General features: G+C 45.3%; 1 protein-coding gene across 1 annotated transcript in view; it reads left to right on the top strand.

Annotated features, from left to right (window-relative positions):
- The window catches only part of LRRK1 (leucine rich repeat kinase 1), a 63,953-nt gene that overhangs the window by 4,915 nt on the left and 34,667 nt on the right, over positions 1-24,371 (top strand). The window contains exons 2-14 of the mRNA XM_066636095.1: positions 7,440-7,603; positions 8,862-9,033; positions 11,418-11,597; positions 12,872-13,020; positions 13,563-13,789; positions 14,670-14,797; positions 15,668-15,831; positions 16,247-16,384; positions 19,504-19,616; positions 19,700-19,770; positions 20,415-20,544; positions 21,465-21,577; positions 22,556-22,770. Of these exons, the coding sequence (XP_066492192.1) occupies positions 7,440-7,603; positions 8,862-9,033; positions 11,418-11,597; positions 12,872-13,020; positions 13,563-13,789; positions 14,670-14,797; positions 15,668-15,831; positions 16,247-16,384; positions 19,504-19,616; positions 19,700-19,770; positions 20,415-20,544; positions 21,465-21,577; positions 22,556-22,770 (1,964 nt within the window). The remainder of the gene's footprint in view (positions 1-7,439; positions 7,604-8,861; positions 9,034-11,417; positions 11,598-12,871; positions 13,021-13,562; positions 13,790-14,669; positions 14,798-15,667; positions 15,832-16,246; positions 16,385-19,503; positions 19,617-19,699; positions 19,771-20,414; positions 20,545-21,464; positions 21,578-22,555; positions 22,771-24,371) is intronic.

Below are 24,371 nucleotides of genomic sequence, written 5' to 3'. Positions count from 1 at the left end.
TAGTACGTCTTTCGCCAGGAGTGGAATGGGGAATTTTCAGGTGCAGGGTAAAATTTGGTGTAGGGCAAAACTTGTCAGCTATGTAGCATTCTTGTCAGCTCGTGGCATTCCTTTCCGTGGGTGGTGACTGCTATTCTGTTTTTCTGAGAAGCTCTGGCTTAATTTGTAGGCTTTGTATGGTTGTGGTGACAAATAAAAAAATCCCTTTTGGTTCCACAGTATCAATTCAGTGCTGTAAAACCTCAACCAGCGACCTCCCATTGATCCCCCAATAAACCTCTTAGACCCTATTGAATCCTACCAGACAAATGTTTTTAGCCAGGCCATATTCCGGTGAGTGTGTGTGTTTTCCTGCTATTTTCTAGGTAGTTTGGGACAAAATGGTTCAGTACAATGGTTCCCAAACTGAGAGTCACGACCCACTTGTGGTTGCAACCTGATTTTTGGTGCGTCGCGTGACGGTGATGGAAAGATCAGATAACTAATTGCCTCAAATCCTGAAACTATTAAAAATTCAAATAGCTGCTAATTTTCCTGCAAAGAGCTCAGCTTCTGCAGTTTGCAAGGTAGCTGCTAACTGCCTTGCAAGGAGCTGAGCTCCTGCAGTTTGCAAGCATGTGTAAATATAGGGAGATAAATGTTTGAGAGTTGTTTTCTGGTTATTATTTCTTGTATATAAATAAAATAGTGTTTCTTTCTAGATTTTTTTTTTTTTTAAAGTCTGGTAAACTTAGGTGGGTCCTGATAGGGTGTCATTTTAAGAAGTGAGTCCTGGTGCCGAAAAGTTTGGGAACCACTGGTTTAGGTGACACTCGATCTGTGAGGATGGAAGCAGGTGGTATCTTTGTTTCAGGGGCTTGAAAGAGGGATTGCCACTTGAATGGGATAAGAAGCCAAACCTAAATTTCAACACTCTCAGAAATCGTTGTCTGCCTCTAGTCTGAGTTATTGTTTACTTTGAGGGTGTGACACCCTGGCTTTAGGTCTGGAAGAAGGCCCCAGTGCTATTAGCTCGGGCCATTACACCATAATCGTCCTTATATCTGGAAATTGCACCATAATCTGTATCATGGCCTCGCTTAGCTCAATGGGTCTGCTTGCATGTGCTCCAGTGGACACATTTTCAAACTCTTGCCATAACTATGGCTGGGTTTGCAGTTTGCTTGGTGTCAGTTCAGCAGTTAAGTATCAAAACGGGCAAATGCTTTAATCTGATCAACTGCCTCTCCAGCCATCTGGTGTCATGTCGGAATTTGATGTCTGAGGTCACCCTGGAAGCTCTTCACCCCCACCTCCTTCTAGTCTTCTGCCCCCCCTTTTTTCAGCGGAGAAATCAAAGCTTGGGTTTCACTCCGATTGGATGTAGGGATGTATATTACCACCAAGGAGAAAAAAAAATCCTCCTAATTATTTCAGAGTAAGAGGCTTCCTTTACAGCCGCAGGATGCTTCGGAGCTCAGTAGCAGCACAGAAGAGTATACAGGAGATGTCTTTGTAGTATTCAATAGGTTAGTGGTCCTGAGAGTTTTTAAGTGTATATAGGACTTTGCAGGTTATATTGGCTGGATAAAGACTTAAAATTCTGTTTGTTCGAAGGCCTGGAAACCCTTTTCCAAATAATGACAAGGTAAGTGCCATGTGTATATTAATGGTTCCCTTTTCTCAGATTCCTATTTTATCCTTTATCAAAGTGTTCCTCTTTTGTATGTTTCAGTAAATGAAATATTAAGCTGCTGTTTACTCTGGAGTAGAGACTTCTGATCTGATTGGAGGTCTCCGCAGTGCACATTTTAGAGATGCAGTTCTAAAAACTGCTTGTGTTGGAATAAAAGCCGAGTTGGGCTTTGGAGAGTTTTCAGCCTTTCTTGACCGAAAAGGAGATGGACTTGTGATGTAAAGTTCCACTCGTCCAGTTCCCTTTTTGTGGTGCCTTTTTGGCCTGACGTTACACTAGTTTATAGAACCAGCAACACAAGAGATCTTTTTCCACTTTTCTTGGTTGTTGAATGACCTGTTTTAAAAGTTGTATTTTAAACCTCTGCTCTTGCCACTAATTAAGCTATACGACAAAACTTGGCTCCTGTTTTGCTTGTTCAGTTCAGAAACTTCAGTTTTTTTTTTAAATTGCTCTTTACATCTTGATTTCATTTCCAGCACAATCCTGTTCGTGTTTACTTAGGTGTGCTGAATGAGGCTTCAGCTCTAAACACTGCTTCAGGTTGCATAAGCCCTTTTGAATATTTGGGACTTGCTTTATATATAGTGCGGTCTGTGTGCATGACACTCTGCAAAGGATGAGAAGGCAGGTCTCTGCCCCACTGGGCTTACATTATAGATCGGCCATTTTTAACCCCTGTGCCATGGCACATTGGTGTGCCGTGAGTGGTCCACAGGTGTGCCACAGGAATTTGGGGGAAGGTCATTTATTAGTAGAGCCAATGGGGATGTGAGTCCCCCACTGGCAGCATGGTGTGCCTTGACAATTTCAGTGTGCAGTGAGATGAAAAAGGTTAACATAAGAACATCCCCACTGGATCAGGCCATAGGCCCATCTAGTCCAGCTTCCTGTATCTCACAGCGGCCCACCAAATGCCCCAGGGAGCACACCAGATAACAAGAGACCTCATCCTGGTGCCCTCCCTTGCATCTGGCATTCTGACATAGCCCATTTCTAAAATCAGGAGATTGCGCATACACATCATGGCTTGTAACCCGTAATGGATTTTTCCTCCAGAAACTTGTCCAATCCCCTTTTAAAGGCATCCAGGCCAGATACCATCACCACATCCTGTGGCAAGGAGTTCCACAGATCAACCACACGCTGAGTAAATAAATATTTTCTTTTGCCTATTCTAAATCTCCCAACACTCAGTTTTAGTGGATGTCCCCTGGTTGAAAATCGCTGTTATAGATAATCCATCCTAGGAGACTACATAGGGAATTGGAGGCAGGAGTGAAGAATATGCAATTACTGAAGTCATGTATACTTGGGTTTAGTTTCAGTAGGAAACTAAGTAAATAGGCATAAGATTACATTGTTAGTGTCTCTTTTTGATTTATGCCATTTCTCTTGGGTATTTGGTATCTCAGAACTGGCATGAAAAGCAGAGCAAGGGTATGTTGATCACACCATTTACGGAGCCTGACTATTGCTCTGTGTAGCCTAGGGCTGTCTACTCTGGCTGGAAGCAGCTCTCCAGGGTGGTAGAGTCCTTTCTCATCACCTGTTCACTAAGACCCTTTCAATTGGATTGAAGCTGAGTCCATCTGAGGGGAAGTAGATGCTCTGTCCGCCCTCCCCCTTAAACAACAGCTCCTATTTCCATTAGGCTGCTGTGTCTTTCAGAAAGCACAACCAGTATTTTTAAAACATTATCTTGGAACCCAGCCATACCCAGGAATCACTTCCCCTCCCCATCACCATCTTTAAAGTGAGCTAAGAATGTGCTGTTGTAGTTTCTGTATATGCATGGGGTGCAGTGACATTTACAGTAACATCCTCTTGGGTGATGCAATACCTTTGGACCATTGGTTCTCAAATGCACATTGAAATGAATGGGGACCCGCCTGAAATTGGCTCTCAACACACCCAGCCCCATAGTTTGAGAAACAATGCGCACTTGGAGACTCACCAAAGTCTGAGCCTGAGCAGCTACTTTCTTGACTGGCCTTCCACTGTATTGGGTCAAGCGAAGAGCATGACAGGTTTGAGACTTTGAGCTGCTTTAGCGAAATGAGGATTTGATTTCCTGGTGTAAGCATCAAGTTGCATGAATTTATGTTTCTGCTTATTTTGCCAAATTCATTATTGCTTTTGCTGGCTGGGAGGGGATGGGGTGAGGAGCAATTCCAGACACTAAAGCAAGATATGCTGGATCAATTATCATTTGCAGCTCACCAGACTTTGCTTGCACAATGCCAAAGCTGAATTCTGGGTCCTTGTGCTGTGTGATTTCAAAATCATAGGACATACAGATGATTCTGGACATAGCTCCAAGGCCAATCACTTTCAACATTTACATCCCACTGAATGAGTTTTCGGTTTACAGCTGTGTGAGCTGAAGTTGAGCACTCGGAGCTCTGTCAAGTAGACACCCAGGGAATAATGGCAATGAACAAAAAGAAATGGAGTTGGTCAACCACTGGCCCCTGTGATTCATCAGTGGTGTGAAGCCCCTGGATTGGCCAGACCTGTTTTAAATACCAGGAACTTGACGTTTTTCTCTTGCCTTCTGAACTTATTCTCCCCCAGGCCTTCTGCTCCAGCTCAAGACTCATGTCTCTTGCAGCTCTTGACTTCGTGGGCACTGGGCAAAAGTACATGCTCCAAACCTGGTTCTGAACATTGACACTTACTTACCCAGCTTGTGGCATGGTGATCTGCAGCCTGACTGCACACAGTCTTGGGCACTTTCAGTTAGGCCACAGGAAGTTAGCGCTTTGACAGTTCCTGGGTGTGCATGTTGACTAAGCTGTGGTTGATAGAACAGGAGATAATGGACTCTAGGCCTGTTACAAGAGGAGTGCTGGGGCTGTAGCTTTAAACATTGGAGGCAGGGCCATAGATCAGTGGTGGAGTTGTTGCTTTGTAGGGCACAGGTTCCATTCCAGGTGACAAACTCACAGGTTGCAAGGCTGGGAGAGACTCTCGCTTCTGCCCAGAGATTCTACTGAGCTGCGACCAGCTGAAATAAACTATTCCGACCCCCTGGTCTGCCTCAGTATAAGACAGTGTTTCCCAGTCTTCAGGGGCCCACAACATTCCTTGCACTGCAGACGAGGATTGTGGCTTCTGGAAGTGATTGGCGATTATATCATCGCCAATTACTTCTGGGTTCAGATGACCCTGACGTGATGCTACAAAGGCCAGTAAGAGGCGCAGGGCAGACAGGAGGGCCTTTCCCAGTGCTTGAAAACTGTGTGCAGGAACTTGACCAGCTGAGCCAAGCCTCTTACTGAACTTTGCAGTGTCACAGTGTGGTTCCAATGCTGCCGGACGCCCCAGAGCATCATGACCCCCTGGTATACCAGGAACCCCTGGTATAAGGCAACTTCATAAGTTCTCCCAGATGTTCAGGCTTGAAATGGATGTCATGCAAAAAAAAAAAAAAAAAAAAAAAGATTCCTTGCTTTGGGTTGAACAACCTCTGGCATTTCTGAGCATGGTTATCAATGAGCATGAAAACCCTGGCATGAATGGAGAAGTGGAGCATGTCCTCTTGGAGTGGTTGTCTCATCTTCCTACTTGTCCTTCACACGTTCCCTGAGCCTTGAGGATTGCCCAGTGGAGAATATCGATGCCTTCACAACTTAATGGCGCAGGTCCCTGGAGCCGTCTCGGGTGTCTCCGTGACTTGAGCTCGGCTTGAATAATTAACGAGGAAGAATTACTCAGACCTTATTGGTAATCCAAGCTGCATTTTTCAAGGGTACTTACTGACAGCTACAGATTGAGCCAAACCATTTCCCTGTGTTCAGATTGCAGTAAAATACCCTATAAGGGTGTTGTCTTTCTTGTCAATGAAAGTTATGTTTGATTGCATATTCTCCCTTTGTGGTGCTTACCCTGTGTAAGGTAGGGGCTGTCGCTAACTGGTAGCGTACCCAGTAGCGTAGCTGGAGGGGGGCAAAACGGTAAGAACAGCAAGCAGTGCAATGTGCCGTGTAAGTGGCCTCTTCTACTCGCCATCAGAGCCATTCAGAGCAGCAGTAGCAACACGAAGGAGACACTGTTTCCATGGCATACCTGCAGACCATTCATGGCACACCAGTGTGCCACGGCACAGCAGTTAAAAATCACTGCTCTGGGGGAATAAAAGTGACTGATTCATTCAAACTGATGGTTTAATCATAAAGTCAATTCAAAAGAGAATGGTCTGAAGTGAGATGGATTCTGTAGGCTCTGTTCAAAAGGCAAAGCAGATGTCAGTGCGCAAGGAAACTGGACCATTTGCCCTCTTTCAGCTGCAGCACCAATTGGCTGTGACTGTTGAAGAAGGTGCTGCAAAGACTTTTGTAATGTTTACTGATAAAACCCATGGGAAGGCTTTTGAGGACTCCAAAGGCTCAGAATTGCAACAGCCTTTGGCCAGTTAACCAACACACCCTCCTCTTTCATGCTCCTTTTGTTACTGTGTACCTCTCTTCTAAAAAAAACCATAGTACCTTTGTTTTGTGGGGTATCATCCTATGGAAAGTACCGTTGGCAGAAATTTAAGGAAGTTTCCTAATTATCTGGTTTCATGTCCCTGTTCCCAAGTCCTAGTTTTTACATGTGCATCCCTTTTTCTCAGCCGGTATATTAAGGTTCTCTTTCTTTTGACCCCGCCCCCCTTAAAATACAGTATGCACTTGACTTAAATTAGAGTTTCAAGTTTCAGAGTCTTCCCAAAAAGTAGATTTACAGAATGTATAGTCTGAATGACAGGACATATGTCGCTGGGAACCAAGTGCACATGGCATGATTACCATAACGACACCAAAAAGTTCTCCCTGGAGCTTTTGATTTTTAATGGCCATGTGCCCAAGTTCGTGTAGGTACTGGCACATAATTTTAGTGAAAGTACCTTGAAAGTGCGAGTGTTCTGGCCACTGCCATCAGCCAGAGGAACAAGTGCTCCTGGGAGGCTGCACCCCTGTCTCTTGGGTGCAATCCCACAGCAAGGGGAGACCAGCCTGACCACACAGCTGTTGATCGGAAAAAGGAGCAGCTGCACGGTCCCCCTCCCTGCCAGAAATATCTCTGCTTCTGCAGCCAGTGCTTGGGGACTGCAGAAACAAGGGGGAAGATCACTCTGGCCTCAGTTATGGGGCTTAGGGCTGCTGAGTTTGTTTCTGTGTTCTTGTCTGTGGTAACCTAGTTTGGGGATCATTTTGATCAAAAGGCAGGATCTAAATCTTCTAAATAAATATCCCACGTAAGCCTGCCTGCCGGTTAAAACCTTCCTCATGGGCCTTTCCAGAGGCATAACTAGGGCAGAGCCTGGGGGGGACCTGTCCCAGGCACTACACCAAGGTAAATGCATTACACTTCTGGGCCTTGCTCTGGGTGCCCCACCCTTGACACTCAGGCAGGTGGCTACTAGAGGCAGGACCTTTTCAGTGGTGGCGCCCAAATGATGGAACTCCCTCCCAGACTTGTTTGCTAGGCACTTGAATCATTATCTTGTAGGTCTCAAGCAAAGTCTTTCCTGTTCTCTCATGCCTTTGGTGTTTTAATACTATTTATGACCTTTTAATAACCTTTAACTTATCAGCTTTTAAAAACCTCCCGTTTGATTTTGTACCTGCTGCTCTGCCATTTTATTTGCATTTTCGTATTGTCGTCCATTTGTTTTTATTGTATTTTAATTTATCGTTGGCCACTATGATGCAATCCTGGCCAAAGGCGGGGTGTAAATCTAAAAATAAATATGATCGCCTCTCCTTCCTGCACTCAGGTACGGTGGAGATGGGTGGCAAACAGTCCACAGGAAGTGGACTCTCCATCGGCCAGTCTCCCGTGACCGAGACCATTCAGGATGCTTACAGAAGTGGAGAAATCACGAAAGGCCAAGAACTGATTAAAGCAGCATGTCAGGAGAACATATCACAAGCAGAAAAGGTAAGGGCAGAACCAAGGGTGTTCTGTGCCATTAAAAAGCTGGGGGGAGAGTGCAGCTTCTGCACTTAAGAAACCCAGATTGTGATTTCAGTCTTTGAACTTCAGGAAATATTCCATGATTTGCCACCTGGACTTTGCAGCCTCCCAAATCTTGATAGTGGTAGCCACCAAAATCTATCGAACATTAAGAAGAAAATACCATGTCTGCAAATGCAAGGATGGCACTTGTGGGGGAGAATCGGTGCTTAGGAAGGTTTTTGTTTTGTTTTTTTTAAATCTTCTCCTATCCATTGATTCACTTCATGCAGAATCAGGGGCTTCCCTGGGCCTTGTAAGGTATTAAAAGGTTACTTCTGGGTTTTTTTTGAAAAAACCAGAAGTCACGTGTTTTTCACTCTAAGGCTGAGTCTGAGCTGCGTTGCGCCTGCGTTGGCTCGGTCATGTCGTGAGAATGGATGATGGCCGGATCCCAAAGGATCTCCTCTATGGAGAACTCGTGCAAGGAAAGCGCCCTACAGGTAGACCACAGCTGTGATACAAGGACATCTGCAAGAGGGATCTGAAGGCCTTAGGGATGGACCTCAACAAGTGGGAAACCCTGGCCTCTGAGCGGCCCGCTCGGAGGCAGGCTGTGCAGCATGGCCTTTCCCAGTTTGAAGAGACACTTTGCCAACAGTCTGAGGCTAAGAGGCAAAGAAGGAAGGCCCATAGCCAGGGAGACAGACCAGGGACAGACTGCACTTGCTCCCGGTGTGGAAGGGATTGTCACTCCCAGATTGGCCTTTTCAGCCACACTAGATGCTGTGCCAGAACCACCTTTCAGAGCGCGATACCATAGTCTTTCGAGACTGAAGGTTGCCAATACAAAATGAGTCTGAGCTCCACAGAGGCCATGGACAGATGTGTGTGGCCTATGCTGGGCTCAGACGACCCTCCAGAGATGACAGACGGGGCATGTGTGTGGGGCCTTGCAGATCCGATCCATGGATAAGTGAATCCACGGATATGGGATTCATGAATCACTGGCCCCCCTGTATTAAAAAAGGGGGGAGTAAAACATTAACTTTGCAACCGAAAGTCAAGTACCTGAATATGAAGCCACTTATTTTGAACCAGTTTCTTGTGTCTTTGGGGGTTTGGTTCTGGGTGGGTTCAGTCCTGATTTTTTGCCCTATAAACAGGCTTGGGATTCAAGTTCAGTTTGGCTCTTTGAAGTTGTGCATTCTTTCTCCCCTACAACCCCTCCACTTCCCATCAGTGCCACCTCCTGAGTCTCTCAGCTGGCTTTGGGGACCTTCAGATGGTGAAGTATCTGCTTAAAGAAGCTTGTGTGACGTTGCCCACAGAACCAAGTGATGACAACCCAGCCGTGGCAGCAGCGTATTTTGGGCACAGAGATGTTGCAAAAGAACTGCTGGATTCTTTTCTCGGTAAGTTGAGTCTCCTGAGCATCCATTACGCTCATAAGAAATAAGAACCTCACTGGATAGACCATCCAGTCCAGGTTCCTGTATCTCACAGTGGCCCACCAGATGCCTCAGGGAGCACACAAGGCAACAAGATACTGCATCCTGTTGCCTTCCCTTGCACCTGGCATTCTGAGGTAGCCTGGAAGTTGCACATTCCCATCATGGCTTGTAACCTGTGATGGACTTTTCCTCCAGAAGTCTGCCCAATTCTCTTTTCAGGGCTTCTAGGCCAGACGCCATCACCACATCCTGTGGCAAGGCGTTCCACAGACTAATGACACGCTGGGTAAATAATTTATTTTGTCTGTTCTGACTCTCCCAACACTCAATGTAAGTGAATGTCCCCTGAGTCTGGTGTTGTGTGAGAAGCAAGAGAGCATGCTCTATCCACTCTACCCATTCCCTGCAAAATTTGAATATTTCAATCACGTCCCCACACTCCAGGTGTCTTTTTTCTGGACTGATTTGTTGGGCGCAAAGAGAAAACGTACTTCTTTGTTCCTAGTATGCTTTTATTGTATGGTATCACATTGTATATTGTTGAAAATGTACGTTTGCATCAGCTCTCTCTGAAATGCCTTTGTCTCCTGCTGGTGGGCTTCCTAGGGGCATTTATTTGGCCGCTGTGGAAAGGAGGATGCTAGACTAGGTAGGTCCCTCTTGGCTGAATCCAGCCGCCCTATTCTTGAGTTCCTAAATTGAACTCTGCAACTGGCTGAAGACTGAATTCTCTGCCTCCTTGAAGAACTGCACTCACTAAGAGCAAAGCAATTGGAGAGAACTGCTTTCTGTTTTATCACAGTCACTTCATTTGTAAAAACATTACATGGGAAGCTCTCTGGACTTCAGATTTAATGCCAAAATAACCAGATTGCGAGCAGAGATGCTAAACTGGTGTTTGGAAGCAGTTGCGGAAAGGAAGGAGGCCAATAAACAGAAGCTCAGAGCTGAGAAAAGACAGTGATGCCATTGGTAGGTGGTTTGGCTGCTGTTGGCCTCTTTTGGACTGGGTTTGCTGTCTGGGTTTTTTGATGAATCCACTGCCAGTAATTTCACTCGAAGACTCTGAATTCTGGCATGATAAGCAACAGAAGATGCCTCTCTATCAACGTTCTCCTTACCAAGCATACTTTTATAAACCTCTGGCATGTTCCTCCCTCTCTTTAAGATACTTTTTCATATAATCTCACACATATCATAAACCATATAATAGAAAAATAAACATTTGATTTGAACTGAATGTGATAATTGCTTTTCTAGTACACAGTAAATAAAAAACCATCTTTCAATGAATTGATCTGTTTGTTTCTTGTATAGGTTGGCCTTCCTTATCTGCAGGTTCGAGACCAGCAGATCTGACCCAGCGTGGGCCAGGAGGGCATCGCTGTACCTTCCCAAACATGACTGGAAGACTCTTCCGGTCACGTCTGAAGGGAGGCTTTCTGAGGTGCAAAGAAGCCTCACGTGACTTTCCCAGGCCTCAGAAGGCCTCTGGGTGGCCTCTGAAAGGCACTTTTTGGAGACCTTCTTGAGGCATGAGAAGGCCAGGTGAGATCTCTCTGCCACTCAGAATGCCTCCCAGATGCCACAGGAAGACTCTTCCAGTCACAGCCTGGAGGTTCTGTGAGGACTGTCCCACATATTTCATCATCTGTGGGTATTGTTATCCGTGAGAGTCCAGGAACGGATCCAGGAATGGATCCCCCATGGATACCAAGGTCCAACTGTAGTAATAATGTGATGAGATCCAATCAGGCATGGCCCCTTTAGTTGTTCAGTTTCTAAATTGAACATCCTGGAATATTGGGAGAAGGTGGACTCTTCTGGGTTTCCTTGTGGAGGGGCATAGTGACAGAGTACCGACTTTGCATGTGGAAGGCATCTGGTTCAGTCCAGACGGACCACTGGTATGAGTTGCAATAAAGTAGCTTTGTATCATGATATACAGTGGGACTTGGCATCTGTGGATTTCAGTACCTGCGGTTGCCAAGGCTGCAGCTGGAGGGCCTCAGAAGACTTCCTGGATATGACCAGAAGGCACTTCCTGTTTGCCCTGACCATTTTTCGTCACTTTTGGGAGGTTGTCTGAGGCTGTCCTGCTGCAGATTTAATTATCCGCATAATTCGGTATCTGCGCGGGGGTGGGGGGGGCTGGTTCCTGGAACAGATCCCCTGTAGATACCAAGGGCCTGTCATGGTTTGCAGACTTGTCCTTTGACAATTGCATTGTTCAAAACACCCCCTTGTATTTTCTGGGTCCCTTGCCTACAAGCTACTGAGAGACGAACTCTTCACCTATAACGCCTTACCAGGTGTTGTGGCTGATGAACTCCTGTTTTTAACAGGTCCAACCAACTTCTTGCAACTCCTGAACTGGATGCTGGCCATCGCCTGTGAGCGTGGTCACCTGGAGGTTGTCAAACTCCTTGTCCTCACGTACAACGCGGATCCTGACAGCTGTGCAGTGAGAAAGAACGAGTTCCCGAACCTTAGCAAGCTGCCCTTGTATGCAGCTGTGAAAGCAGGTATGTGATGCTTTTCTCTTTACAGGATGATCAGTTCTCAAAGAAAATTCCAAAACACCCAAGACTGCAAATGCCCACGTTTCCAACCGTTTTGGCACCATGGCAGTCCCGGCTCAGGATTGGATTGCCTGTTTGGGCAGCCAGATGTCGCTCATTTTGAGGTGCCCCCAAGTGTACACTGTCCCTACTGAGATTAGAATACTTTCCGCACAGCCTTATCTGGGTTGTGCAATGGGAAGGTAGGCCCACTGTGTTCAGTGGGGCTTACTCCCAGGACAGCCTATTGCAGGATTGCAGCCTCAGGCTCCTTCTGAATGCCCAGTATATAGCTCTTGTTGCAAAGAGTTGAGGTGATCAGCTGGTCAGAGTTTGCAAGACTCAGCATTCTACAGGGCTAGGGAAATAGTGGAAGCCAAGAACTAACTGTATGGCAGACTATGTGAATGGCATTTTGGAGCCCTTGCGATGTGGAGCACCCCTCTGGGGGGAGGCAGAACTAAGGCACGCACATTGGATACGCATCTAGCAGAATGTGGTGGTTGAATTCTGAATGGGCAGTGCCACATCAGACTGCAGGTAGGGAGGATCACGATGAATTTTGTTTAGATTCAGATGTACATGAAAAAGGAATGTTTTTTCAGCCTGACTCCACACCTTTCCATGCTTATTTAGGAGAGCCAAGCAATGACATAGCTAAGGGGGGTACGAAGCAGTAAGTATTGCAGGGATCCTCACTGCAGTGTGCAAGTGGCCCCTCCCCTTTGGAGTCGTTCAGGGCGGTGGGAGCAAAACTGAGGCATTCACTCTGTTTTGCTCCCACCACCTGGAATGGCTTCAAAGGGGAGGGGGAGGGTCTGCTTTGCACACTGCGGTGAGGATCCTTGCAAAACTTAGTGCTTTGCACCCCTTCTAGTTACACCACTGGAGCCAAGCGTGGCCTGACCAGCACACTGACAAAGCTCCTGTTTATTTCTGGACCTAACCAGTGTGGTTGTGGCTGTGGCTGTATGGGTTTCCTTTTCATTTTTCGTATAGGAAATCTCATTGATTGGGGGGAAAAGTCCAAGCAACAGGAAACCTCTTTATTACTGTGGTTCCCCTTTATTGATTTAATTCATTTTATGGTTTTAAGCCAGCTATTTCTGTAGAGGTAGGGCTGGAACTTGCTCTGTGAGGTTTTATTGCTTGTTGTTTCTAGGAATGCACAACACAATACACAAATGCAGTCTTTTTTTTCTTTTTCTTTTTGTTGTTGTCTCTTCCTCCTTTGCTAGGGCATGAGGATGTTGCTGCTTTCTTGCTTCAGAACGGGTCTTTCTTCTGTTCCTACATCCTGATTGATTGCCCCAGCGCAAGTAAACATCTCCTTCGCAAATATTTCATAGAAACCACCACCTTACCCAGGAGCACTCCAGCCAAGACAGTGAGTAGCTGCTCATGTACTGGGGGAGAAGGCATTTAGAAGGCATTTAGAGAACAAAGCATAATCTAACATCCCAGTTTCAGAACAGGATGGGACCAATAGCATAGCTAGTGGGGGCAGGAGGTAGATTGACCTGGGTACCATGCTATGAGGGGGTGTGAACCCACACCTCTGATGGAATACCCCATGGCAGGCGGGCATTCAGAAGAGTGTCCGAGAGGTTGTTGGGCAGGCTTCATGCAACCTCCCTATGCCTCAGACCACCTCCCAGTTGCCCCGTTATTAACACCCGGGGAGGGGGGTGTAAAAAATTTTTGTGCCCGCAGGTGCCAAATCCCTTAGCTACGCCACTGGATGGGCTGGAGGTAGGAGTCAATTGCTAAGTTCTAGGTGCATTAAATATTACACTGCCCAAATCCTTAGAGGTCTGTCCACATTGAGCAAACTACAGAACGTTCTAGGTGCTCAGAGATTCAGCTTTGCTCTTGATTTGAAGTGGAGGTTCTGATTCACACCTCCTCCTTTCTTTCTTTCCTCCTCAGGTTCTTTCTGTGAATTGGTCGAAACTCAGGCTTCCTTGGGTGGATCTCGACTGGCTGATAGACATTTCCCACCAGATAACCGAGATTGACCTGTCTGCCAATTGCTTGACTTCTCTTCCCTCCGTGATCCCTTGGGGGCTGATAAGTCTTCAGAAGTTAAACCTTGCCGAGAACTGCTTAAATGAATTGCCGGATGTACATTCTTCGGATGGGATCCTGTGCTCCAAGTATGTTCCTGTACCTTTAGAATCATGCCTGGGGATTTTTTTTCCCCATGAAAACCATCATGCCATTTGAGGGGAGGCAGTGGGTAGCTTTCCCCAGACTCTCATACAGTTTCCTCCGTCAGCACTGGCTGATGATTAGTTAGTCTGTGGAACTCCTTGCTGCAGGATGTGGTGATGGTATCTGGCCTCGATGCCTTTAAAAGAGGATTGGACAAATATCCAAAGGAAAAATCCATCACGGATTACAAGCCATGATGTGTATGTGCAACCTCCTGATTTTAGATGCAAGGGAGGGCACCAGGATGCAGGGCTCTTGCTGTCTTGTGTGCTCCCTGGGGCATTTGGTGGGCCACTGTGAGATACAGGAAGCTGGACTAGATGGGCCTATGGCCTGATCCAGCGGGGCTCTTCTTATGTTCTTAATTCTGGAGAGAAGGAAGGGGGCTCAACTGAGCATTCAATTCAGGGCTTCTTGGAGTCTTCAAAAGGTCCTGGAGGAACCATATGAACTGAGCAAGAACTCACTCCCATATGAGCTGAGATAAAAAGAAAGGGTCTTTAACAAGAAGTCAAACTATTAAAAATTTGGATTTCATTTCGGTCAGATCTAGTATTTTTTTAAACTCTTTGTTTCAGATGCTAACTTTAAAAAGTGATGTGCTGGCTAGTTCTGGCACTCAGAACTTGTTTAGATATGTTTCATGTGAAATAATATGATCTTGCTTGCAGTTTTGCTCAGTAAAATAAATACAATAACTGCTCAGCAAAAGATTAATTATTATGTTTAAAAAATTTACTTGTATATTTATTTTTTATTTTTTTACAACCAAAATATATATAAGGAAGTATCTAGATCTTTCTTTCTTATTGGAATCCACAGGTTACTTGAGATCGACATATCCAGCAACAAGTTCCCCATCCTTCCATCTGGGCTTCTGCACCTTTCCAGGCTGCAGAGGCTTGTGGCTGCCAAAAATTATTTGGAAAGCTTGTTCGACGAGGAGAATGGTAGGTGTGCTTCAGCTTGTTTTCATTTCCTCCTTCTGTTGGAGTTTTCAGTCAACGCGAACCATCAACCACGGGGGTGGTAAAATGTCCTAGTCGTGTGCAGCCATTTTCCTACTTACACATGGCAAAGAACTTAGAGCTGCCGCTAAGAATCCTAGACCTATGGTGTATTTCCCCCCCCCCCCCAGTATGGTGTAGTAGTTCAGGAGTTAAGCTTAGAGCTGGAAGATGCAGCTTCAAATCTCTGCTCAGGCATGAAGTTTCCTGGGCTGGTGACCTTGAACCAGTTACTGTCTCTCAGCCTAACCTACCTCACAGGGTTGTTGTGAAGAAAGTCGTAGGGGAGGAATAATGTACACCACCCTACGCTCCTTGGAGGGTGGGTGGTATAAAAATGTGAAAAATAAATAAATGTTCACATAATACGAGAGAGATGTCACCTAAGAAGGCCCAACTGCAAGGAATGGGAAAGATAGGATGGCTACAGATCGCAGCAATAGGCTCTATTTGGACATTTCAAGGCCTATGGGCAGTCAGTGCATGAGGGGATAAATAGGAGTCACCCAGCGTAGTCATATCCCCACACCCAAGTGCTCCCTGGCCAGTCCCCTGAATAACCTATTGGTGCTGAATTCTGCCTTGCCTCTCTTCTGATCCTGAAACAGCTATCAGAATGCATTATAGCCTTTTCCTGGTTCTTCTCTGCTCAGAACCTACACCCTAGCCCCCACAGTCACATTGCATCTTTCATTGATAACTGAGGAATGTGCCTCATCCAGGACATGTGACCCAGAGCCGCACAGAATTGGACCCAAATGATAAGCCTCTCACAGCTCTTTTGTTTCTGTTCCGTACCTGTTTGTTTTTTAGCCACCAACTGGATTGGATTAAGGAAACTGATGGAGCTGGATGTTTCAGACAACAAGCTGGCAGAGCTGCCCACTCATTTCCTCCACTGTTTGAAGTCACTCGCCATCCTGAATATCTCCAAGAACCAACTGAAGGTGTTTCCTCAGCCGTGGGCCTGCCCCTTGGTAAGTCCTAGCTGACGTCACAGTGAACACTTGTGAGTTGCAGCAGTAAGTGCTTGGTGCAGTCAAGGGATTCAGGATGTCAAACCGGGGTCTTCATGGACTGGGGTTGGGATGTCTGAGTGAGGGCACTAAGCCTGGTTCCTTTCTAATGCTACCTTGGTATATGTCACTTGTGTTGTAGACAGGAACTGTCTCAGATGAAGAGAAAGCCAGTAACATACAACAACATACAACAAACCTTTATTAGGCATATAAGGAAACCAGTAGATAGCACTTGTAAAGACCTGAGATGTTCCTTTAATACTTGCAATCATTTGTTTTTGGTTAAAAAAAATAAACCAAAAGAAGCTGAGAGTGTCTGGAGTGGGAATTCTACACATGTGAACATACTATTTTTCTCCCCATGTGTTCCTAGAAATGTTGCAAAGCAGCAAAAAATGCACTGGAGTCCCTCCCAGATACTTTTGCTGTTTTCTGGAAAAATCATCTCAAGGAAGTAGACTTTTCTGAAAACCTCCTTAAAGAAGTTCCCCCGTGCCTTTTCCAGCTTGAGGTAAGTAGAGAAATCCTTCACCCTTTTGCTTCCTCCTGCATATATCTCTGATTTAGATAATCATGTTTTTTTTCCTATCCAAAATTGAGGACTGGGCGGGGGGAACCTGTGAATTTTCTTTAAGCCCCTTCCCCCGCACCTTTCTCCTTATATTTGAATGCTGTTGTCAGTTTCATAAATTACATACAAGGCTGCCCGCGAGTCCCACCAGACATCACCTCAAGTACCACTGGTGGTACCCATACCTCTGGTTGAGAAACACTGTCTCCATGCATCCCAGGACACCTATGTGTCTGAGATTTTTGCGTCTGATGTTGTACACTGGCTTGGGATTTCCTGCATATTAGCTAGGATTCACTTTGGGTTTGTGTGTCCTGATTTCAGTCCTTGCTGCCGCCTGAGCTTTCTTTTGTGGAATTGCTTTTGTCTCTCAGAAGAAGTTAAATCTATAGCTGGGAAGGTCCACACCAGCCCTGCAACTGGAACACTAGATGGCGCTCTCAGAACACAGCTCCCTGGGTTTCTTTTGTCTTTGCCAGTCTCCTTATGTTTGTACAGATTCACCATAACAGTAACACAAAAGGGACTCCAGCATCCTTTACTGACCAAAAAGTCTCTGGATCTTTGTAGCTTAGAGCACAGTAGGGTACCAATGAGTGACTCTGGGTGACTGTGAGAGCAGCAAGTATGCGCGAGAGAAATTTGCAAATAGGAAGAGACATGTAGGGTCCTGCAAAAAACAAATGTGGTTCAGTGTATCTCTAGCTCCTAAATGGAACATTTTTGTTCAGGGTCTAAACCACTCTGAAAAAGGAGCCTTTCATTGCTGTGTGGAGCTCACAGAGTGCACCTTTTTTTTTTTTTTTCCTTTCCCATCCTCCTGCTATTCCTAAACCCAACACTTCATTGCTGGATAGTGGATTGGTGGGGAGTATAGTGTGGGCAGGAGAGTTTAAGTTCATTTCATTCATCCCCCTGATCCCACTGTTGATCCAGGTTACTATCGGCTTTTTCACATTCAAGCATATCACCTTTTTCTCTCTTCCCTCCTTTATCCCCGCCTCTCTTTATTTTAAAATGACAGCTTCAACAATCCATGATTCAACTGCCTCACCCTTAAATTCAATTGCTAGATTAACAGAAGTGATCTGATTTCTGATCCCTTTAATATTCTATTTATTTTTCCTTTCCTGGGATGGTAGCAAGAGCTGCCCGCAGAAAACTGGAGAAATCTAGAGAGATTTCTAGATTTCTAGAAATCTAGAGATTTCAGTTTTCTAGAGAAAACTGGAGATTTTCACAAAGCTGTGATGGAGCAACAGCATGTCCCTATCTCCAAACAAAATGTAGGGACAGGGTTCAATGTGACCCCAAGTATTTCCAGAAAAAGAGATGAGTTATTCTAGTATTTTCTTATCTCTATGCCCTCACCATTTTTTAAGCCCTCAAAGCCCAGAGCTGTGTTTTTAAAGCATTTAATCTTTTATTTACAATGCGATGAAAAGCTACCTTGCTTTTGAAGGTTCCCATTTCACTTCCAAATTGATCAGTGCTTGAAGACCCAAGTTCATTATGAGAGGGAATGAACCATGCAGAAATGGAATAGGAATGGGACAAATGGAATAGGAGAAGCCAGGTGGACTTTCTCCAGGCATTCGTAGTTCAAGGATAAGTAAAGCCATTGCCAAACCATAACTTGTAGGCAGGTCTTCTGTGTCCCTGTCAAGATACTGCCCCTAAATCCATGCTGAATTTAGCTTAAGCCACTCTTCAGTCTTCAATCCCAACCAAAGTGCAGCCACTAAGGCCCAAAACACTCATTACAATCAATAGATAATTTTGCTTTTTTCTTTATTGTTGAAGAACACACAAAGTACAGTGAAATCATGGTTGCGGGAGGGGCTTTAGCTCTTAGTCAGTCCCAGTTTGTAGTTCCATTCTAGTTGTGCAACCCCCCCCCCCCATTCAGTGTTCAAAATGGTACATGGTACTTACTATGGTAAGGCCACACTTGGAGTATTGTGTCCAGTTCTGGTCGCTGCATCTCAAAAAAGACATAGTGGAAATGGAAAAGGTGCAAAAGAGAGCGACTAAGATGATTACGGGGCTGGGGCACCTTCCTTATGAGGAAAGGCTACGGCGTTTGGGCCTCTTCAGCCTAGAAAAGAGACGCCTGAGGGGGGACATGATTGAGACATACAAACTTAGGCAGGGGATGGACAGAGTGGATAGAGAGATGCTCTTTACACTCTCACATAACACCAGAACCAGGGGACATCCACTAAAATTGAGTGTTGGGAGAGTTAGAACAGACAAGAGAAAATATTTCTTTACTCAGTGTGTGGTTGGTCTGTGGAACTCCTTGCCACAGGATGTGGTGATGGCGTCTAGCCTGGATGCCTTTAAAAGGGGATTGGACAAGTTTCTGGAGGTAAAATCCATTACGGGGTACAAGCCATGATGTGTATGCGCAACCTTCTGATTTTAAAAATGAGCTATGTCAGAATGCTAGTGCAAGGGAGGACACCAGGATGAGGTCTCTTGTTATCTGGTGTGCTCCCTGGGGCATTTGGTGGGCCGCTGTGAGATACAGGAACCTGGACTAGATGGGCCTATGGCCTGATCCAGTGGGGCTGTTCTTATGTTCTTAATGCTTCAACATGTAAACAGCGTGCTTGGGAGAGTTTGCAAGATCAGGAGAGAATCTGTGACGGGGGATAAGAACTAAAGACCCCCCTACCCTGGCTGTGATTTCATGGCATTTTGCATGCTATTGCAAAAAGCAAAGGACCAGACTTGTGCATTTATTGTTATGTGTTGTATAATAGGCATGACCGAATTTGCTCACACGAATCCCACGCGTACCCTTTCGGCTGTTGTCTCTCCTTACTGTTGAAATCAGGATGGTGAACAACTTTGGACAGGGATTTCTTCTTGAATTTAGGTTATTTGGTAAAATGCCATGTACACTAATTTCATGTAATAAAATGATGATAATAATATCCAATCTTTACTACATGAAACCAAAATAGTTTCACTGGAATATTTACCCCATTGCTTTGCACTGGTACAGAACCCTCTCCCCCTTAGCTCTTCATCATAGTCTCTTCCTCTTTCAGGTGTTACTATCCTTGAAACTTTCTGGAAACCAACTGGTCATGTTACCAGCTCAAGAGAAGTGGGCTTGCAGGCAGCTGAAATCTTTGGATCTCTCCAAGAACCAGCTTGGGAAGTGAGTGCTCTCTGTCGGTCTTAGAGTTGCGCCGCGGAGCAGGTCATCCCGGTTCATGTGTCTCTCTTTACATTTGCCCACAGAACTGGAGAAGGAGCCAAAACTAAGCCGATTTCGTTTTTCTCTACAAGGAGCAGAGCTCGCTCCAAGACTGGTATGGCATGCGGGGAAAGAAGAGTGGAGAGGGAGCTAGTGGGTGGAAAATGAGACTGCTACGAGATTCCAGGCTTGGGGGGGGGGCTAATAATTTTATTTCAACTCTGCAGATACCTGTCCTTGCCTCCTCCAAAAGAAAAACAGCATGAGACCACCTGTAGGTGCTTAGTGGCTATCTATCCATCCAGACATGCATACATACTCCATCCCTCCATAGTTCTGTCTGTTGACAGTATTTTTACTCCACTTTCTCCACGAGGGGAACCAAGGTGGCTAATGCAAATGTCTGGCATGTGGGAGGTCCCAGGTTCAACCTCTGGTGTCTCTCATCACAGAATATCAGGCAGCAGGTCTGGGAAACCTGGCCTGTGTAAGTTCACAGCATCCTCACATTGCAGCAGGCCTCCTGAATGCGACTGGAAGGCTCTTCTCCCCCCCCCCCCCATGGATTTCATTATCTGTGGATTCCGTGAGGAGTCCTGGGATAGATCCCCCATGAATATCAAGGGCGCACTGTACTGGTCTTTGTAAATTAGACAGGCCTAAGGCTGTGTGCTCGTGCACCCTGCAATCTTTTACACTGCACCTTTGAATTCCTCCTTTGTATATTCTTCACTCTCTGTTTCCACTCCTTCTCCGCAGGTTCCACCTTGGAGTTTCCTGAATATCTGTGTGAGTCTCTTGAAGTCCTCTATCTGAATGACAACCAGCTAGATGCTGTCCCGTTATCAGTCTGCCTTCTGAGAGGATTGTCGGAGCTTTACTTAGGAAAGTAAGTTCAGGTATCCAGAGAGACTAGAAATTTGGCTAAGTATTACCGAAATTCTCAAGGCTTCCCTCCACAGTTCTTGGATGTGTTATCCAGATGTTCGCCACGGAGGACAAATGGGGTGTAATGGTTAGAGCATCAAACCACTACTAGAGAGATAGTTTCCCCTTTTAACCCTTTAACTCAGTTGGGCAAACCCTACTTCACAGAGTTGATGGGCAGGAGGTCTGGTCTAGAGGGTAGAGCCTCCATTTGCCTGAAGATTAACATCCACAAGGTCACCAGTTCGAGGCCACTGGCACCATGCGACCTTGAAGCAGCTGGCAAGCTGCAGCTGAGCTGTTCCATCTGCTCGGAGCGTGGGAGGATGGAGGCCAGAATGTTAAAACCAGATCGGAGTGTAACACCTTGAATGTAGTGGTTCTTGAAAGAAAGAACCTTCTTTCAATTTGTAAAAATCCCTGCGTGGATTTAATAAGCCTGCCTATGTAAACCGCCTTGAATAAAGTCTTGAATAAAGACCAAGAAAGGCGGTATATAAATACTGTATATTATTATATTATTATATTATAAGGATAAAACGCAGGCATGTGCACCTTGGAGGAAGTGTAGGAGAGAAATGTAGTACAAAAATTTAAAATTCCACTTCCGGTGAAATGATAGAGGTCCTAGATAGAGGCCTAGAGGTCCTAGATAGAGGTCCTAGATAGAGTCCTAGATATGTCCTAGATAGAGGTCCTAGATAGAGGCCTAGAGGTCCACACACCCCTTCCCCAAACTTTCTCTAAAGTTGTGCCCAAGTTGGAACCTTCCCACGTTGTATAGAACTTTTGCTTTTGATGCAATTTGGTGCCAATGCTTATGTAAATTCCTCTCTCAGAAAGGCTGCTCATGGGTGGATGGGAAATGTGTTTTCTGCGCAGTAATGCAGGCATTCAAGAACTCCCTCCTGAGCTTGGACAACTGGCTAACCTTTGGCAGCTGGATATTGAGGAGCTAAATATCATCAACCTTCCCGCGGAGATCAGAAAGGAGGGTGAGCCTGTCTCCTTCCTATGGTTTATTAAAGTCAGGTGCTTGAACAGAGAGATAATCCAAACCAAGCCTGGCTTTATTTATTATTGAATGGTGGGGGAAATGGGGCAGCATCTATCCAGGCGGTCGTTATTGTCACGAGATTGATTTGTGGAACCTGGAATGTTCCGTGCAATGCAAATTCAGTTTTATCCAGTCCGTTTCAAACAACCTTCCATATCAAAACCATAAATCTAGCTTAAAAAATGTGTAGTACATACATCAAAACTCATGTGTGGTGATGTTTTGGAAAATGCTGATGTGGCTACAGCTGCATTTTATTATTTTTTGTTGAATGGTCATCTCGGATGTGACAATTTTTGTGAAAGCTATACAGTCAAATGTGATTAGGTCAGTGGAGAATACATTCTACAATCATGTTGTTGGCATCCTTCAGTCTTGGAAGACTATGGTGTCACGCTCTGAATGGTGGTTCTGGAACAGAGTGTCGTCTCCAGTGCGCGAAGCCTGGGTAAAGTAGGTATGGAGGATAGACTGTTACCCATGCAGCAAATCCCCCCTCTCCACGTCGCTGAAATGGTCCAATGGAAAGGCAGAGGCCAATACGGTTGGTTCCAGCGGCGTCGCAGGAGTTGCCAGAACGTGACTGTGTTCAGCCATGAACTGCCTCAGGGACTCCGGCTCCGGATTTTGCCTCGAGGTTGACTCCTGAAGCCTTTTCCATAACTGAATGTAGCCACAAGGCAGTGGAGGTTTGGCCACCGGGTAGATGGGTCATCTGAGAGAAGAGAAGGAACTGATTCTACAATACTTTACAATAAAATACTCTATGTAAACTCTCTCTCACACACGTACATATTTACGTACGCATTTTGTACTTACCTTGATATGAATTTGTAATGCTTATTTTTCTCCCAATAATAATGAGTATGTAAAGAAAAAAGAACTACAGTTTCTCCTCCATTCCTTTCATCGCTAGGCCCCAGGACCATTTTAGCTTACTTGCGAGCGCAGCTGCGTAAAGCAGAGAAGTGCAACCTGATGAAAATGATTGTAGTGGGTCCCCCACGGCAGGGGAAGTCCACACTGATTGAGGTCCTGCAGACCGGGAAGGCTTCCCTTTCCATGCCAAGCGATGCCGCCATCCGAACCACAAAGCTGGAGCTTCAGAAACCGGCTGGATTCAAATCGAAGGTAAATCCAAACGTAACTTTGAAATACAGTGGTGCCTCACAAGATGAAATTAATTCGTTCCACGAGTCGTTTTGTTTTGCGAAAATTTCGTCTTGCGAAGCACGATTTAAAACAAACAAACAAAAAATAAATGCAAAAAAATCCGTCTTGCGAAGCACGGCCATAGAAAAATTCATCTTGCGAGTCACCAAAAAAATCGCAAAACGCTTTTGTCTTGCGAGTTTTTCGTTGCGTGAGGCATTCGTCTTGCGAGGCACCACTGTATTAGGCTTAAGGCAGGTCAGGACATGGAATTTCCTGGTGTTTAAGGATATCAAATATTGTCGCAATATCTATACTAATCTAGTTTCTGATACCTCAGAAAGAGGCACATTTGTAGAAATTTGAGTTTGTAACATTTTGGATTAAGAAATTCCAGGATTCAGTTAATCTTTTTGCCTTTCTGTTGTAAAATGGAATTATTTTACCTTTAATGTTAATTTTGTCCTTAAATATTTGCATCTGTCTTGTAAATCTGTATTGTTTTTTACATTATTTACTTTCTAATCTCTTTGCTCCATAAAAAGTGACTTATTAGTGACTTCCATCATCATCATCATCATCATCATAAAAGCAGACTGGACAGAACCTTGCATCCTAGCAAAGTGACAAAGCAAATGTGATGAAAAGATACATTTATCCCAGACTTTAGATTCTTAACCCAAAGCTATTTTGCCCAGACAGATTATGGCCACATTTTTGACAAGGAAATGGGGAATGTCAAATGTGGGAGGCAGAAAACTCTTCATAGGGGGCTGGATTTCACCCCAGGGGAACACAAATGGCGAACACTGACTTGGCAGTACACAACCTTTTCGCTTTGCGTTCCACTGGGCTATGCGATTTCACTCATCTCGGGGATCAGTCATACATGTCTGATTCTAAAGCTCTTTGCTCTGTTTTTGCTGCTATAATTCTCATAGCGCGAGACAAGCATTACAGACAGTTCTTAGGGGAAGCATGATTCAAAGCCAAGAGATAAGGGCAGTAAAACAAAAATGAAAGGGATAAAATGAAGAAAAAATACATGTGCGTGCATACTTGCACATGGGAAGATGACATGGGACAATATTCTCCTTGATGGCCAACCATGTCATCTCTCTGTGCCAGGGCCTTGGAGTCTTGATGCCAACCCAATCCAGAATTTGAGTTAATACCGCTGGGCATCCCAAGAACTCTAGAAATTATTCCAGATTATCTCCCAAGTATATGTTTCAGAGTGTGTGTGAGGGTTTTCCTTAGGTGCACAGTTCCCTCCTAGCACTCTGAGCAAGCTCTGTGTCCATAACCATCTTACTATTTCAGCGGTAGATGAAAAGGGCTGATGCGTAGGGGCTGGAGGGGCTGATAGCAGCAATGCACCCTTCTCCCTTAGATAAAGAGAGAGGAAAGAAGGGATACTCACACCACCAAAATTAGCCCTGTGTTCTTATAAAGTAAGGTAGCACCACTGGATGAAGGGACATTAGTAACCCATTTCTCCGGCATCAGCGGATGCCCTATTGCCTTAGCGGTGAGCAATTAGCTTAGATTTCCTGTGTGGAAGTGATAGCCACCCTTGA

The sequence above is a fragment of the Tiliqua scincoides genome, chromosome 8, assembly GCF_035046505.1.
Source record: "Tiliqua scincoides isolate rTilSci1 chromosome 8, rTilSci1.hap2, whole genome shotgun sequence".
Classification (NCBI taxonomy): domain Eukaryota; kingdom Metazoa; phylum Chordata; class Lepidosauria; order Squamata; family Scincidae; genus Tiliqua; species Tiliqua scincoides.
This window is presented reverse-complemented; position numbering and strand designations above follow the sequence as displayed.